Below are 16461 nucleotides of genomic sequence, written 5' to 3' on the forward strand. Positions count from 1 at the left end.
CTGGATGTTGCTATGTAGGATCTCCTAATGAAGGTAGTAAATGTGATTTGCATCATCTGTATAATAAAATGGGCACTTTATGGGACTTAATGCTGATGATGCTCATCTGTTCAAGGTTGGTTGGGTTAGTTTTGAGAAACTGACAGCACTGGGCTTTGAGTCCTGCTTAGCACTGCGCAGCAGCAGAGGGCCACCATGCTGCTGGTGGAAGCTCTTCTCAAGTCAGCTGAAAATGAGCTCACCTTCAAAATGTTGCTAATTTGTTATGAAATTGGCCAGGTAACAACTGGAATCCATACATCAGAACTAGAAATATATTGCTGGAAGTTGAAAGAAATCCTGGCTCCCAGGTAAACCCTCCTACCCCCAACTAATTGCTTATCTTTCCTGCTTGCTTGTCTTAGACTGGTCTCACACCATTAATGGAAGCAGCTTCTGGTGGATATGCAGAAGTGGGCAGAGTTCTGCTGGACAAAGGTGCAGATGTAAATGCTCCTCCAGTACCTTCTTCAAGAGATACAGCTTTAACCATTGCAGCAGACAAAGGGCACTACAAATTCTGCGAGCTTCTCATTAGCAGGTACTGTATTTGCAAGTGTGGTGGGTTAACCCTGGCTGGATGCCAGGTGCCCACCAAAGCTGTTCTATCACTGCCCCCATCTCAGCTGGACAGGGGAGAGAAAAAATAACAAAGGGCTTGTGGCTAGAGATAAGGACAGAGAGAGATCACTCAACCAATTGCCATCATGGGCAAAACAGACTCAGCCTGGGGAAAATGAACTCAATTTATTACCAATCAACCAGAGTAGGGTAATGAGAAATAAAACCAAATCTCAAAACATCTTCTCCCCACCCCACCCTTCTTCCTGGGCACAACTTCACTCCCTGATCCTGTACCTACCCCCCACAGCAGCACAGGGGGACGGGGAATGGCAGTTACGGTCAGTTCATCACACGTTATTTCTGCCGCTTCATCCTCCTCAGGGGGAGGACTCATCACATGCTTCCCCTGCTCCACTGTGGGGTCCCTCCCACAGGAGACAGTCCTTCACGAACTTCATCATGGGTCCTTCCCACGGGCTGCAGCTCTTCACGAACTGCTCTGGTGTGGGTCCCTTCAACGGCGTGCAGTCCGTCAGGAGCACACTGCTCCAGCTTGGGTCCCCCGCGGAGTCTCAAGTCCTGCCAGAAAACCTCCAGCGTGGGCTCCTCTCTCCACGGATCCACTGGTCCTGCCAGGAGCCTGCTCCAGCGCGGGCTTCCCACGGGGTCACAGCCTCCTTCAGGAACCCACCTGCTCTGACGTGGGGTCCTCTCTCCCTGGGCTGCAGGTGGATATCTGCTCCACCGTGGACCTCCCTGGGCTCCAGGGAGACAGCCTGCCTCACCATGGTCTTCACCATGGGCTGCAGGGGAATCTCTGCTCCGGCGCCAGGAGCATCTCCTCCCCCTCCTTCTGCACTGACCTCGGTGTCTGCAGGCTTGTTTCTCTTACACGTTCTCACTCTTCTCTCCGGCTGCTGTTTCTGTGCCCCCCGCAACCTCTTTTTCCTTCTTAAAAATGTTATCACAGAGGCGCTACCATTATCACTCATTGGCTCGGCCTTGGATGGCTGCAGGTCCGTCTTGGAGCTGGCTGGTATTGGCTCTGTCGGACACAGAGGAAGCTTCCAGCAGCTTCTCACAGAAGCCACCCCTGTAACCCCTCCCGACCCCTGCTACCAAAACCTTGCCACACAAACCCAATACAGCAAATGTGCTGCTTGAAGAAAAATTTATCTTGAATATGGCTTTACTTAGACTAATCTTTCCCAATATACAATAAGATTTCCCAATGTACACTACAGGGTAGGAAATGGGAAAGGGTCTGTGTCTGTCAACCTTTGATATGTATTTTTATTTATCAAAACTGAAGTTCTTGTTGGTGTTCAAGTGCCTGCTTTTGCCCAAATGGACTAACTCAAGTTTTTCCTGTCTCACTGAATCATGAATGTTGGAAATAAACAATTTCTTGTACAGTTTACATATGCGGTACTCATAATCATGACACACAGCCATTTTAGATGGTCAAGTCCTTCACCAACAGAAGATGTGCACTAAACATACATCTTGATGATTTAATTATTTTTTTTTTTTTTTTAGATTGATCATGATGCACATTCAGTGGAATTACATTTCCTGGGTAGCTTTTGAATATGTCATTTTCAAAGCAGTCGCGTTGGTTGTTGGCTTGCACTTGCAATGTCATAAGTTGTTCTGAGTAAGCTTATGAAGAATACAGTGTATTGATGGATGGGAGTTAACGAAGCAGTTGGTGAAGCTTCAGAGAAAGCTGACAAACAGCATGATTTAGAGTATTAAAATTGTCTTTAGGCTGAGTTGAGGCTCTTGACATCATCAGAAGAAACAAAAATGTAATTTTGGAGCCTGAAGCACTCTATGAATGCGTATGTTTGATGTAAAAATGAGTATTGAATTTTAACCTGTTGTTCTATGTGTTGCATGTCCAGTTTGCCAGTCCAGGTGATACACAAAACAAAAATCTGGTTCAGAGTTTTGATTGAATGTGTTTGTTTTTGTAGAGGAGCTCACATTGATGTGCGTAACAAGAAGGGGAATACTCCGCTGTGGCTGGCAGCAAATGGAGGGCACCTAGATGTTGTCCAACTGCTAGTTCAAGCTGGAGCTGATGTGGATGCTGCTGATAACAGGAAAATAACTCCTCTTATGGCAGCCTTTCGAAAGGTAGAATATGAAGTTCAGCTTTGGTCTTAGTATTGTCTTGATCATCCCTACACAGTTGTTATAAAGAGAACATAGCTGACAAACTATGTATTTAAAAATGTCAACTAATTTTAATACTTGGCAGTCAATCTTCAGAAATAGGTATGTGTGTCACCTGTATAATATCTGTGTTAAATTCTAGTTAAAATTTGCTTTATAGGCATTTAACTGAGGCTGGTTCTCATGTGTATAAGAGGTGAAAATTGTAGTGTGTTTGTGCAGAGAGGGGGAATACGCGATAGAACTGGGGGGAACTGGGATTGGTTTCTTATGCAAGAGAGGATGAGCGCTTTTGCCAAAAAAAGTCAAGTTTATCCTGATTTGACTCTAGAGAGAATTGTTGTTAGAAAGGGAGTGTAGTTCAAATGCTGCAGTACTTCAGATATTGCAAATGACTGTAGGAACCTGCAACTGTTAAGTTGCCAGCTGGGCATTTGAAAGCTACCACAATAAAAGGTAGAAATATGTGAAAGTATGGCTGGAGTAAGGGCAACTTGACAACAGGTACTGTAATTGCTTGCCTTCTCTTCCCATAAATGTGAAGAAACATCCCTCACAAACATCACCTCAGGAGGTGATAAAGATTAAAAAAAAAAAAAGTGCTGAGAGCGTGCTTTAAAGGAGTTGAAAATAAATATTTTGCAATGAGTGCTTGGACTAAAGTGTTTTTTAGCAAACAACCAGAAGCAGCTGGCCTGATAGAAAATGTTGTCCTTGAAATTTCTTTTTCAGGGTCATGTGAAAGTGGTGCGCTACCTAGTGAAAGAAGTAAACCAGTTTCCATCAGATTCTGAATGCATGAGATACATAGCAACAATTACTGATAAGGTAAGATTGTAAGAAAGAAAATATTTGAGAAGGAATAAAGCTGTAGCTCAGCTTTAGAGTCCATGCTATGAATAGTCTTTAGCTTCCTGGCACACCAGATTTCAACCATATGATAAGTCCCAATGGAATTTTTCAGAAAAAATGTTGCAAAAAATGGGAGCACGCGGCCACAGTAAGTTTGTGTGCCTTAGTGCTGTGAGAATGGTAGTAAACGTGGTGTTATTTATTGCCCATGCTTATTTTCAAGTATTCTCCCTGTCACTACCTCACTCTGCTCTACATTCCTCCCTGTTGAGCAAGTTTGTACTGAATTTATGATGGCCTTTGCAGTGGGGTGGAGGTAGCAGAATGAACTTCTGCTAGGAGTATGTGTGAGCTTAAGTACTAAGATTCACAAACTTGTAAAAATAAGTTTGTACTGGAAAGAAGACAGAAAATATAATTGACAGAAAAGTGGTTTCTTGTAGCCTGTTTGGTGGACTGCTGCTCTTCCCTGTGGAGGTCCAGTTTTATTTGGTTTATCTTCAGTCCAGAATAACAGGGCAAAAACTATTTTGTAGTACGAAAAATGAGAATAGCAACTGGTGCAGAAATATGGTCATAATGCTTCTAACTCCTCGCTGATCCACTGCACTGCACTTGAGTTCAAATCAGTATGTGTTTTATTGCCAGTGGCTATGACCACTGTCCGTTTCCATGATACTAGACACCTTATAAATTTAAACATTTTTACTGCTATGAAGCCAATATAGGTTTGAGAAGTACTGTAATACTTACGTATTTCCCAAGTGTCTTTAAAAAAAAAAAAAAAGGCGGCCTTGCTTTATGATATTTTTATTTCTGCAGTTGCTTCACCTTTCAGACACTCTTTGCCTTTTATTTCATAAACTTGTTAGGTCTTGATAATGGGCATAGGTTATGAACTGTCTTTGTACTGTTTACAGCACACTGAGACAGAGGTTATTGATTGCACATCACACTTGTGACTGGAATATCAGTTTGCAGGGTTGGGCATGAAGAGGAGCTTACTGGAGGGAATTTAAAGTTTTCCCTTAAAAAAATCTCTTGTGCAAGTAATGCAACAGTTATTAAATTACAAGTGTAAGCTTGTGCTCCTATATTCAAACACATGCAGTGTTACTTTTTCAAAGAGGGTTGATGTACTTTATCATTTTAGGAGATGCTGAAGAAGTGCCACCTGTGTATGGAATCAATTGTTCAAGCCAAAGATAGACAGGCTGCTGAAGCCAACAAAAATGCAAGCATTCTTTTAGAGGAACTGGACTTGGAGAAGGCAAGTTGAAAGAGTTTGGAGCTCTGAATATTGGATAAAATTCCAATTTCACATTCCTTCAAGATTATAAGATAGGTGAAAGTATGTATTAGAGTAAAGAAGTATGTGTAATTACCATAATTGGAGTGTCTAGAGTTGAGCATCTTGTTGTTAAGGTAATCTTTGAACTTTTGACTATTATTCAGAGAAATTGGATCAAGAAACTCCAATATAACTATTTCCTCTGAAATAAAATTGTACCAAAAGAAGGATTTCTGAGTATAATTATTTGTCAAGTGCATGATAGATGGGCATTTTCGAGTCACATGGGTATGGGTTTTAGTCCTAAACCATGTTTTGTGTCTTAAAGATTAACAAAAAATGTAGTAATTATGTTACTAGGGACCATAGCACTGTAGTAGAAATCTAATGGAAAAATCAAAGTATAGTGCCAGGTGAGCACACGCTTTATATTCAAGCTAGCTGAAACCATGTTCTAATCTTTGAAAGGGAGATGGTGTTTGGACTGTACTGCTGAGACACACAAGGTTACACATAGATTCCTGAAAGTGCGTCTTGGGAAACTCTGACTTAAGATTGTATGGTGTCTGTCCTCTGTTTCTGCACTAACCGTCTGTTAACATGAATGAACAATCTGTTTGGACGAAGTAAATACAGAAAAATAAGGATCATAGAGAATTTAGCTTCTATTTTGTAAATATGTTAGTCTAATATGCAAGTTCAGCTTCCTAAGAAATAGAAAACATTTGCATTTCTTGAAGTGCACGGGACATCTTGTAACACTGTTCTGTGTACTTGACTTGTAGCTAAGGGAAGAAAGCAGGAGACTAGCTTTGGCTGCCAAAAGAGAGAAAAGAAAGGAGAAAAGGAGGAAGAAAAAAGAAGAACAAAGACGAAAACTAGAAGAAATAGAAGCAAAAAATAAAGAGAATTTTGAACTTCAAGCTGCTCAGGAGAAAGAGAAGCTAAAAGCTGAAGGTGACTTAAAATATTTGCCTTATTTTTGAAACACAACCTTGATTTTTACTCCCAGTATTGAAAATTACTTTTCTGGTCAAAACATGAATACAAGCTTTCTTATGACTTGCTGAGCTTTATTTTTGTTTACCTTTTCTGTTAAGCCCATAGATTAGCATGATGGCTTTTTTTGGTGTCTTGCTGTGCAAAGGAACTGCTGCCAGCAGCTTCAGTGAGAGTTATGGGTTAACTTTACCATGGGGATGGTGTTGGCTTGTTTTTTTTTTTTCTTCCAGGTCCCAATGCTTCAAACCAGGTCAATTAATTTTTTTTTTAGCTCACAAACAGAATGATAATAATGATAAGCTGAAAAAACTGGCAGTATGTAAATTCCAAATATGTATCATTCTCTTATACCCATCAAAACCTGGCTCTTTTGTATATTATGGCAATGAGTTTCACGTGGTATACTGAGAAATCGTTTTCACTGATTCTTTCCTTGCTCTGATATGCTGGAAGAAAGGGAAGACATGTGACAACTTTATGTTGCTTCATATGCTTATTTATGTCTCCTAATTGTTTGTGTCTGTCTTTCCATGCCTGAATTCAATTTCACATTTGTTAAATTGTTACTGCATTTGTTCCAAGACAAGAATGATGTTCTGCATGAGTTAGCATAAACGTGGGGAGAGGCTCCACAGTATGACATAAATAATAGTTTTACAGATGTCCAAACCAGCTTCGTTAAGCCAGCTACATTAGTACTTTTTTTTTGCTCTTCCCTCAGATGATCCAGAGGTCCCTATGGAGCCTCCTAGTGCTACCACTACAACTACCATAGGTATATCTGCAACTTGGACAACGTTAGCGGGTTCCCATGGGAAGAGGAATAATACCATCACCACAACAAGCTCCAAAAGGAAAAACAGGAAAAACAAAGTAACCCCTGATAACGTTCAGATTATATTTGATGATCAACTCCCAATTTCCTATAGCCAACCAGAAAAAGTTAATGGTGAATCTAAGAGCAGCAGTACTAGTGAAAGTGGTGATAGTGACAATATGAGGATTTCCAGCTGTAGCGACGAAAGCAGCAATAGCAACAGCAGCCACAAAAGTGACAATCATTCTTCCACAGCTGTTACTAACACACAGAGCAACAAAAAGCAACCATCGGTTCTTGTCACTTGTCCAAAGGATGAGAGGAAAGCAGTTACTGGCAAATCATCCATAAAGTAAGTCACTGTGACTGTGCCTGCCGTTTCAAGGTGGTGTTGCCTTACATGTGAGCGATGCGCTGTTGTCTTTGTGAACTTGCATTCTTAAATCAGTTGTTAGGAAGTGGATGAGGCAGTGTGTCCTTGCTCTAGTGGGTATAAGGAGCATAAACACTGTTGCAGTGTGAACTCGGAACTTGATAGTAGGTTCTGAAGCAAGAAACTTCATGATGGATCTGGAATTAGAGAGTTGTTGGGGAACTTTGAGATGTAAGAATCTCAATTCAAGCAACTTCTAATAACATACTGCTTTTGGGCTAAAAAGAGAAAAATGGGTTGGGGGAGCTGGAGAATGGGCAAAATGAATCCTTAGGGTGTTTTGGGCTTTTTTTTTTTTGACTGTACAATGACAGCAATTAATTTCTTTTAAAGGTTGTCTGAAGTTATTAGTGAAGTGACGAGTAATTCCTTGTCTACTTGCACAAAATCTGGTCCTTCTCCCCTTTCTTCTCCAAATGGAAAGCTAACCATTGCTAGTCCTAAACGTGGTCAGAAAAGGGAAGAAGGATGGAAGGAAGTTGTGAGAAGGTAAGCAAAATGTTCCCCAATTCCCCCTTGTTGTTGTCCTTTGTCAGAATGTTTTATCTACTGTAGCCCTCTCTGGGGTTACTGAATGACCAACTTCTTAGTGGACCTGGTAGATTTCACAAAAGTACTGCTACACAGTTGCATCACAAATTATAACATGATTTTGACCGACCTACCCACTGGTTCGTGCCATGGAAGTGTTTCCCAGTTAATGTTGTTTGGGGTTTTTGGTTCTGTTTTTTTGTTTTGTTTTGTTTTTTTATAGATCCAAGAAGGTTTCTGTTCCATCCACTGTAATTTCCAGAGTCATTGGCAGAGGAGGATGTAACATCAATGCGATACGTGAGTGCACGGGAGCACACATAGACATTGACAAACAGAAGGACAAAACTGGAGATAGAATAATAACGATAAGGTAAGCGGGCTGCTTAACTTACTTGTTTCTGTGGGGATTTTTTTAACTGTAGAATGCTGTTCTGTATAGAAAAATGAAAAGGCTTGACCTCCTTGTCCATTAAAAGATCAGTTTGAGACAGTCAGTTCTTTGAGGCAAGGGAGATGAATGGCGTGAGGAAACCAAGAGCAACTGCCAATTGGTACCATCGCGTTTGTACAAAAGACGACTTTTGAGATAAGGTGGAGCATAAACGTTAGGATCCTGTGTTTAGACTAGCTTAGACATGGCTAAATATGTAGGTGTGTTTAGGGAAGTAAACATTTTAACCATTTGGGTTTTTCAGGAGTTAGAGTTTTCAACTTCAGCTTCTTAAATAATTGTTAGCAGCAAGAACATGCCAAGCTCAGTCTTGAGATCAAGAGTTATTTTTCTGTTTCTGTTAGCATGACAGAAGACAGGCTGGATCACGTGTTGGAGGTGCTTTGCTATAATGTTTGTAAATAAATGCTTTAGATGCACTTTCTTTTTTCCCTTCCATCTTCTTTATAGGGGTGGCACAGAATCAACCAGACAGGCCACGCAGTTGATCAATGCTCTGATTAAGGATCCAGATAAGGAAATTGATGAACTTATTCCAAAGAACCGTTTGAAAAGTTCAGCTGCAAACTCCAAAATAGGGTTGTCGACACCTGCCACCACTACAGCTGCTAACAGTTCTCTCGTGGGCATCAAAGTGACCACTGTAGCTGCTTCGTCAACATCTCAGGCTGCCTCCGCGCTCACCGTGCCTGCGATTTCTTCAGCATCCACTCACAAAACCATTAAGAACCCAGTGAATAACGTGCGGCCTGGTTTCCAAGTTTCTCTTCCATTAGCATATCCTCCTCCACAGTTTGCACACGCTTTACTCGCTGCTCAGACTTTCCAGCAAATCCGTCCGCCTCGATTGCCCATGACACACTTTGGAGGTACTTTCCCACCAGCTCAGTCCACATGGGGTCCGTTTCCTGTTAGGCCGTTGAGCCCTGCAAGAGCTACCAACTCACCGAAACCTCACATGGTGCCTCGCCATAACAGTCAGAACAGCAGCGGTTCTCAGGTGAATTCAGCAAGTTCTTTGACAACTAGTCCAACAGCTACAACAAGTTCAGTGGCTTCTACTGTGCCTGGTTCTTCTGCAAATGGCAGTCCAAGTTCACCTTCAGTCAGAAGACAGCTTTTTGTCACGGTCGTGAAGACATCAAACGCCACGACGACCACAGTGACGACCACGGCGAGTAACACGAGCACAGCGCCTACGAATGCCACGTATCCAATTCCTACTGCCAAAGAACACTACCCTGCATCTTCCCCCTCATCTCCTTCTCCTCCTGCGCAGCCAGCAGGCATTTCCAGAACCAGTCCTTCCGACTGTGCATCAAGCTCTCCCAATAAAGGTGCACCTTCGTCTGATCCAGAAGTGGGTAGTCCGCCAGCAGTGGAAACAAACAGCTCGACCAGCAGTAGGCAGCCCAGTTCTGGTACTGGCAGCTCATCTGTGCACCCTGCTCATCAGCAGCCTCCGGGAGCTCCTCTGCAAGAGGCAAGACCCCCTCTTCAGCAGCCTCAGGTTCCTGCACCAGATCCTCGAATGGTTGTGCCTCCAAATTTAGCAGCAACAAGCTCATCCGCTCCTGTGCCAGGTCCAGCGAATGCTCCAATGACCTATCCCATGTCTCAGACATCAATGGGGTCTTCTCAGCCTGCAGCGAAGATGGAAACCCCGGCCATCAGACCACCTGTCCATGGAACCGGTAGCGTCCATAAGAATCCAGCTCCTGTGCAAAATTCTTCCGTCGCAGTCCTCAACGTTAATCACATCAAAAGGCCCCACAGTGTTCCTTCTTCAGTGCAGCTTCCTTCTACCTTAAGTACACAAAGTGCTTCTCAGAATTCAGCCCATCCAGCAAACAAGTCTATGGGTAACAATTTCAGTGCTACTTTACCATTTGGGCCCTTTAGTACGTTGTTTGAAAACAGTCCTACGTCTGCTCATGCCTTCTGGGGTGGTTCCGTTGTTTCATCTCAGACAACACCAGAATCTATGCTATCAGGAAAGTCTTCATTTTTGCCAAATTCAGATCCTTTACATCAGTCTGATACTTCCAAAGCCCCAGGTTTTAGGCCATCGTTACAGAGGCCAGCTCCAAGTCCCTCAGGTAAGTGTGTGTTTTTACACTCAGTACCTTAATAATATACTTAAATAATAACTCCTGCATAACTCATATTTTGAACATGTGATACTGTCTGCCTCGGCTTTTGTGGTGATTTATAGTAAATCACTGTGCCCTGCAACAAAAGGGTGCTGTAATATAGTTTGTTGTTGTTTCTGTAAGCAAAGTTGAGTTCATCTTCCTTTTAAGTGCCATCTGTCAAATCTAATAACTATTTTGCAGCTGATGAACTTGATAAAAGTCGAGGCATTTTTTCTGCCATTCCAATCTACTCTTCTGCAATAGCCGATATAACAAAACACCTCACTGTTGTTTCTGCATCCCTTCCCTACCACCAGCTAATAAGTATTCTAGTTTGTGACAACTTGCTGCTTGTCCTGAGGCTGCAGAAAAATATGCAGTGTCTTGAAAGTGTTAGGATGATAAAAAAATTTGTGTTTGTATTAAGAGGTGTGTTCTCTTAACTGTTAAATTCAATCAAAAACCTTAATTGCATTGACTTCCTGAGTTTTGTAGCGAGACGTTTAGCGTTGTGCGCAGAGATCAAGGGGTTGTCACAGAACTTGTTCTGTAGCTTCCAGAACATACGCACACGGTTTGTGCTTTCTGTGCCTGTTTTAGTAGGACCTGCGAGTTGTTGTTTATGTAGCTTTTGTTTATGAATCAAGAGATGTAGCAGCCAGGTTTTTCATGTTTTGTGAGTATCGTGGTGTTGAGTAGCTTTTGAGGTGCTCTCTGTGAATTTTGTCAAACTAACATACTCTTAGCATTTTGAGTTTGGCACACTCATGCTCTGTCTATCACTTGAGTATGCCAGTCAGTTCCTGAGTGAAAGCAGTGCTTTAACCACAGTCCTGCTCTTATTTCAGCAATTTCCCTTTTGGAAGGCTGCAGGCACATCAGGTTAAGTTGGAGGTGTCTATTATAGAGTCAGAAAGTGTTACGTCAGTTCAGGGAAAAGTAGGCCCTGAGAGCCTGCAGAATTTGACAAAAAAATAAAGTTTGGATCTTGATAATGATTGATGCAGAGGAGTCAGGTGCTGTGCTGCTTAGTTATTCTGCCTGTCAATGGTGAAGGGGTTTTGGGGATTTTTTTCTCCTAACTAAAACTACAAATTTAAATCTTTTGTCACATGCTTTCCGAGTAGGAGAAAGATGCAACTGCCACAGCAGTTGGGTAGTAACAAGCTTCTTTAATATATGTTTTGAAACTTAAAATCCTAAGATTTTATTTTTCCCTTTCTTCATTGAGGACAACATTAAGGAGGTAGTAATTCTTATATTTTGAATACCTTGGCCGATTGGTGCCACCTGGTCTTAATAAAATATCAGTTTCTTAAGCAAGTGAAAATGTATCCCAGGATTGGGGAAAAAAACACTTCAGTGTTGATCATGGTGTATGTAGACATCATTCTGTAAAATAAAAAAATAATGGAGAAAGTCTTCAAATCTTTAGTATTAGTTCCACTGTTCTTTGTATGAAGTCATACTTTGTAAACATAGGAATTTAAATAACGGGTTAATAAAACGCTCAGTTACTTTTCCGATGTCCAGTTATATCAGAACATTTATTATAGTCCCTTAATTTCTTTGCTTTAGGGTTATCTGATGATGGTTATATGATCAGGGTTATGTAGGTATCAGGGTTATATGATAACATAAGAATCATTTTTCATTTATATATACAGCACAACTGTCACATACTGTCAGTACTTGCAGAGTATGAAGGGTATGACTCCCTGTTCTCTTCGGAAAATAGTAAAACCCCCCCAGTTAATTGGACAAATGTTTTCCTTCCTTCTTTATTATTTCCATGATATGGGTGACCTCTTCACAGAGATCTTGGAGTGCTGGGCCTTACTTGTGCCAATTTCTCTCATAGGTATTGTCAATATGGATTCACCCTATGCTTCTGTAACACCTTCTTCTACGCACCTGGGTAATTTTGCCTCAAACCTTTCGGGAGGTCAAATGTATGCGCCTGGGACACCTCTTGGCGGAGCACCTGCAGCTGCTAATTTTAACAGACAGCATTTTTCCCCACTTAGTTTATTGCCTCCGTGTTCATCAGCATCAAACGGTGAGTTCCAGTCAGAGGGAAACTAGTTGATAAGCTATTGTACAAATAAAGTGGCCTCATGCACGGCTTGTTTTATTCAGGCTTTTCTAGTTGTGTTGATTTTTAAATTAAGGTTTTCAGATATGTTTCAAGCCCTTATGCAATCTCAGATTTTGAGATAAAATTTTCTCGTGCAAGTTCTGATCTCTAGTGTGGTTTTTTTAGTAGCTAAGGTCATGCTATTGCGGAGTTCCTTATTCTTGCTGCAGTTAACTTTGGCCTGTTAACGTATATGACATTCTTTTAGTCATCTTGCAAAGAAGAGGTTGATTCTTTGGTTTGCGAAGGTAATATTCCAAGCGTGAGTTGTGTAAACCTCATAATGATGTTTTACTAAGGCTCACTCGACAGTGGTGATTGCTTAGTTTTTCTTATATTCTTAGAACTGTGTAATGTATTCCAGGAGAAAATACTAGGGCAAGTTCTGGTACCTTCCTCCATGTTTGGCCCCTGCAGTTTTGGCTGTGCAGTGGAATTTTTTGGACAGAAGACAAACTGTTGAGTGCTGGTTCAGTCAGGGAACAGTTAGTCTGTTTTACTGGCAAAAATAATGAGAAACCAAACCCACAAAAAAAACCCCGAAAAACTAAAAACCCACAGACAACAAACCGGGATTAAAAAATACCAACCAATCAACCAAAAAAAAACCAACAACCAAAAACCAACCAAGAAGAAACAAACCCAAACCAGCCCAGCAACAACATGGGTTTATTTCAGCTATGCTTTTAGATATAATCCTCAAATCCTCTATTGCTGATAGAGAGTAATGCTTAGTTAAGATTTTGAACCGTCTGTTGTCATCGGTTGTGGTGTATGTCCAGTAGCTGAGCTGACAGGGCATGATAATCATTTTATGTAAGAGACTAAATCGACGGTGAATGTCTCTCTGATCTAAAAGTAAAAGCGTTAAAATTATCCTGAAGTGCTTGCTGTATGAATCTGCCATTAACAAACTACACATTTCCACTTGTTTGATGTGTGGCTTGACATTAAAGGATAGGTTTGTGGTGACTTGAGAGGATCTGGCTGCAATTACAAAGTGCTCTCATTGTTCTTCTTGCAGAATCTCCTGCTCAGTCGGTGTCTTCTGGCGTAAGAGCACCATCTCCCACCCCTTCAGCAGTGTCCTTGGGATCAGAAAAACCCAGTAATGTTTCTCAGGACAGAAAAGTTCCTGTTCCGATTGGGACTGAACGGTCTGCACGTATTAGACAAACTGGAACATCTACTCCATCTGTTATTGGGAGCAACTTAGCTGCTCCAGTGGGACATAGTGGGATCTGGTCCTTCGAAGGTATAGGTGGCAATCAAGGTACGTAGTGTTAATAGATGTCTCTGTGCACTCTTGCAAGTGACCGCAATATTGTCTTTTCCTAACCTGCCTTTGGAGCTGAAGGACGATGCAGAAGTGAGTGCCTCAAAATGTAGGAGTGCTCTTTCCAAAGGAGATGGAGCAGGGACTTCTGTTTGCCCTCCTATCCACTTAATTGTGTTTTAACAAGGTCTCAGAAAACGTCAAGGGTTCTGAAACACCCTGGCTGTGAACATTTGTTACTCGAAGCAGGAAATAATGGGGAAAATAAAACCACAGGGTTTACGGGGATGAACTGAGTGAGGATCACTGGATTTAGGAAGAGGAGAAATTAAGATGTCTGAAGATAACTGTGTATTTTCTTTCTGTAGATAAACAGATTATTTTGTACAATAGGAGTTAATTTTTAACTTAAATTTGTAGCCAAGATCAAGCTTTTTGTGCTGAGGATCATGCAATTTATGTTTTTATGAATTGGTAGTATTCCACATTTGAGTTTTCTTTGTTCCTTGCAGTCATGCCGTTTGCATTTTACTAATGCAAGGCTCTTGGCTCTCCTGTAGTCGCACAGAATTCAGTATTTCAGAATTCATTAAAAACTTAAGTTACTAATGGGACAGCTTTTTTCAGCAAACGCTTCAGGAGTCTTGGATGCAATTTATAGGAGACTGCTGAATTTTTTTTACGTTGTTTTGGGGGCGGGGGTGTGTGGTTGGCTGGTTGGTTTAGGGGGTTTTTTGTTGTTGTGTGGGATGAGGGCGACAGAAAATGAGACCATGTTGGATGGGACCTCTGGAGGTCATGTCAGCCTCCTGCACAAAATGGGATTTGCTGTGAGGTCAGACCGGGTTGCTCAGGGCTTTATCCAATCTGATCTTGAAAACCTCTGAGGATGGAAACTCCTCAGCCTCTCTGAACAACCTGTTCCAATGCCTGACTGAGAAGTCCAAACAGCTTAAGGTTTTAATAGACTTGACTGTGCACATGCTTTGCCCAAATACAAAATAGATAGGATATACCCAAACCATTTTGTACTTCACTAGTGGTCTTTTCCCCATCTGTGTAGGGAGAGGCTATTCATCATTAAGGTTTTAGAAACAGAATATTTTTATTTGCATTGTCTACGTGTAAAACTTGCCCTTTATGTCTGTCTTGGCTTTTGGAATGCTCTTTCTTTCTACTTTGTTCAGTTACTTCAACATTTTGATTTTCAGTTCAGAATAGGATTGGCTCTTTTCCTGTTGAATGTTAGGATGGCTTTGGAAATGTTTCTGTATGCCTTCTCCAGCCCTACAAATATAATTTCCTTATGTTTTGGGTTTGGGTTTTTTTTGTTGTTGGGTTTTTTCTTTTTTTTTTTTTTTTTTTTTTTTAATTGGCTTTCTGGATGTCTGAGGTTTGAACTGTACTGACAATACCAAGCTGCCTCGAATGAATTCATGTAATTAGAACGTGAGCACAGGTCTCCAGCTGGTCATTTTGTAGTTTTGCTTTTGAAAAGTACTTCTTTGTCTCTTAATTCATGAAATGATTCATGAAAGAACAGTAACGAAGTAGAGCAAATAGTCTTCATAGCGTACATGCCCCTTTCACAGCACCAAATGCGCAAGGAGTTTAGGTTTTTGGAGGAGGAAGAGGTACCACGAATGTCAGCCTTCCCTTTCAAATGAAGGAAGATTGCAGAGGTGACACTTTGGTTCCATATAACTGTTCAAAACTCCTTGCACTGGCTCAAGGCTCCTGCCGTGGGATGTGCAGGTACCGTTCCTGATGCTCTCTGTCCCACACGCACCTAAGTTTTAATGCAGGTAGATGCACAGGAACTGCAGGCTGAGCAAATGCCACTTCTAGAAACGTTACAGCATGCAGACATTTAGGCTGGAAAATAGATGATTAGTGGGTATCGTGTATAATGCTCTTGCTGTGTCTTCTATGTCATTAGATAAAGTGGACTGGTGTCACAGCGGAATGGGGAGCCACATGATCCACAGGCCCATGTCTGATCCAGGGGTGTTCTCGCACCAAGCCATGGAGAGAGACAGCACGGGAATCGTAACGCCTTCCGGTACATTCCATCAGCCCGTTCCTGCAGGATACATGGACTTCCCAAAAGTTGGGGTAATGACCTTCTTGGACTTGATATGCACGGTATGCTTGATTGTGGTGTCAGTGTGTGGGGCAGATGAACAACGCAGGGATATCATTCACTGTGTGGTTGAGTGTGTGTAAGATAAAACACTGACTAGCCCTTACGGTATTGCAGAAGCTTAGATCTAATAAAAAATAACTTGTCCCACATAGAAAAGTTTTTCTTAAATGCAGGCATTTCGTTACTGCTTTCAGACTGAGAATTTCTTTAACACGAATCCCCTTTTGTCATTCTCTGTGTGCAGTAGTAGCAGTGTTTATGAATACATACTGATTCTTGCTTTTTCCTCCCCTTAAGGGTATGCCTTTTTCTGTGTATGGGAATGCAATGATTCCTCCTGTAGCCCCCATCACAGATGGTACTGGAGGCCCTATATTTAACGGGCCTCATGCTGCTGACCCATCTTGGAACTCGCTGATAAAGATGGTTTCAAATTCCACGGAAAATAACGGGCCTCAGACGGTAATTTTTCAATTTTTATATTTGCAGTTTTGTTTCAACTTAAGAAACAGTGCGGTGAAGATAAGATCCTAGCTGTTAGAAAGTATGAAAACGCTGTTAGGAAGTATGAAAACACAGTGTAGCATTTCTTCTTTTGCTCCT

At 41.6% G+C, this 16461-nt stretch overlaps 1 protein-coding gene across 6 annotated transcripts in view; it reads left to right on the forward strand.

Annotated features, from left to right (window-relative positions):
* The window catches only part of ANKRD17 (ankyrin repeat domain 17), a 96109-nt gene that overhangs the window by 77403 nt on the left and 2245 nt on the right, over window positions 1-16461 (forward strand). For all 6 annotated transcript variants that reach the window (XM_049815330.1, XM_049815331.1, XM_049815334.1 and 3 more), the window contains 13 exons: window positions 405-580; window positions 2583-2745; window positions 3517-3612; window positions 4790-4906; window positions 5713-5884; window positions 6651-7098; window positions 7513-7668; window positions 7934-8083; window positions 8615-10263; window positions 12161-12358; window positions 13461-13709; window positions 15652-15827; window positions 16156-16320. In XM_049815330.1, the coding sequence (XP_049671287.1) occupies window positions 405-580; window positions 2583-2745; window positions 3517-3612; window positions 4790-4906; window positions 5713-5884; window positions 6651-7098; window positions 7513-7668; window positions 7934-8083; window positions 8615-10263; window positions 12161-12358; window positions 13461-13709; window positions 15652-15827; window positions 16156-16320 (3915 nt within the window). The remainder of the gene's footprint in view (window positions 1-404; window positions 581-2582; window positions 2746-3516; window positions 3613-4789; window positions 4907-5712; window positions 5885-6650; window positions 7099-7512; window positions 7669-7933; window positions 8084-8614; window positions 10264-12160; window positions 12359-13460; window positions 13710-15651; window positions 15828-16155; window positions 16321-16461) is intronic.

The sequence above is a fragment of the Accipiter gentilis genome, chromosome 12 (genome assembly GCF_929443795.1).
Source record: "Accipiter gentilis chromosome 12, bAccGen1.1, whole genome shotgun sequence".
Classification (NCBI taxonomy): Eukaryota; Metazoa; Chordata; class Aves; order Accipitriformes; family Accipitridae; genus Astur; species Astur gentilis.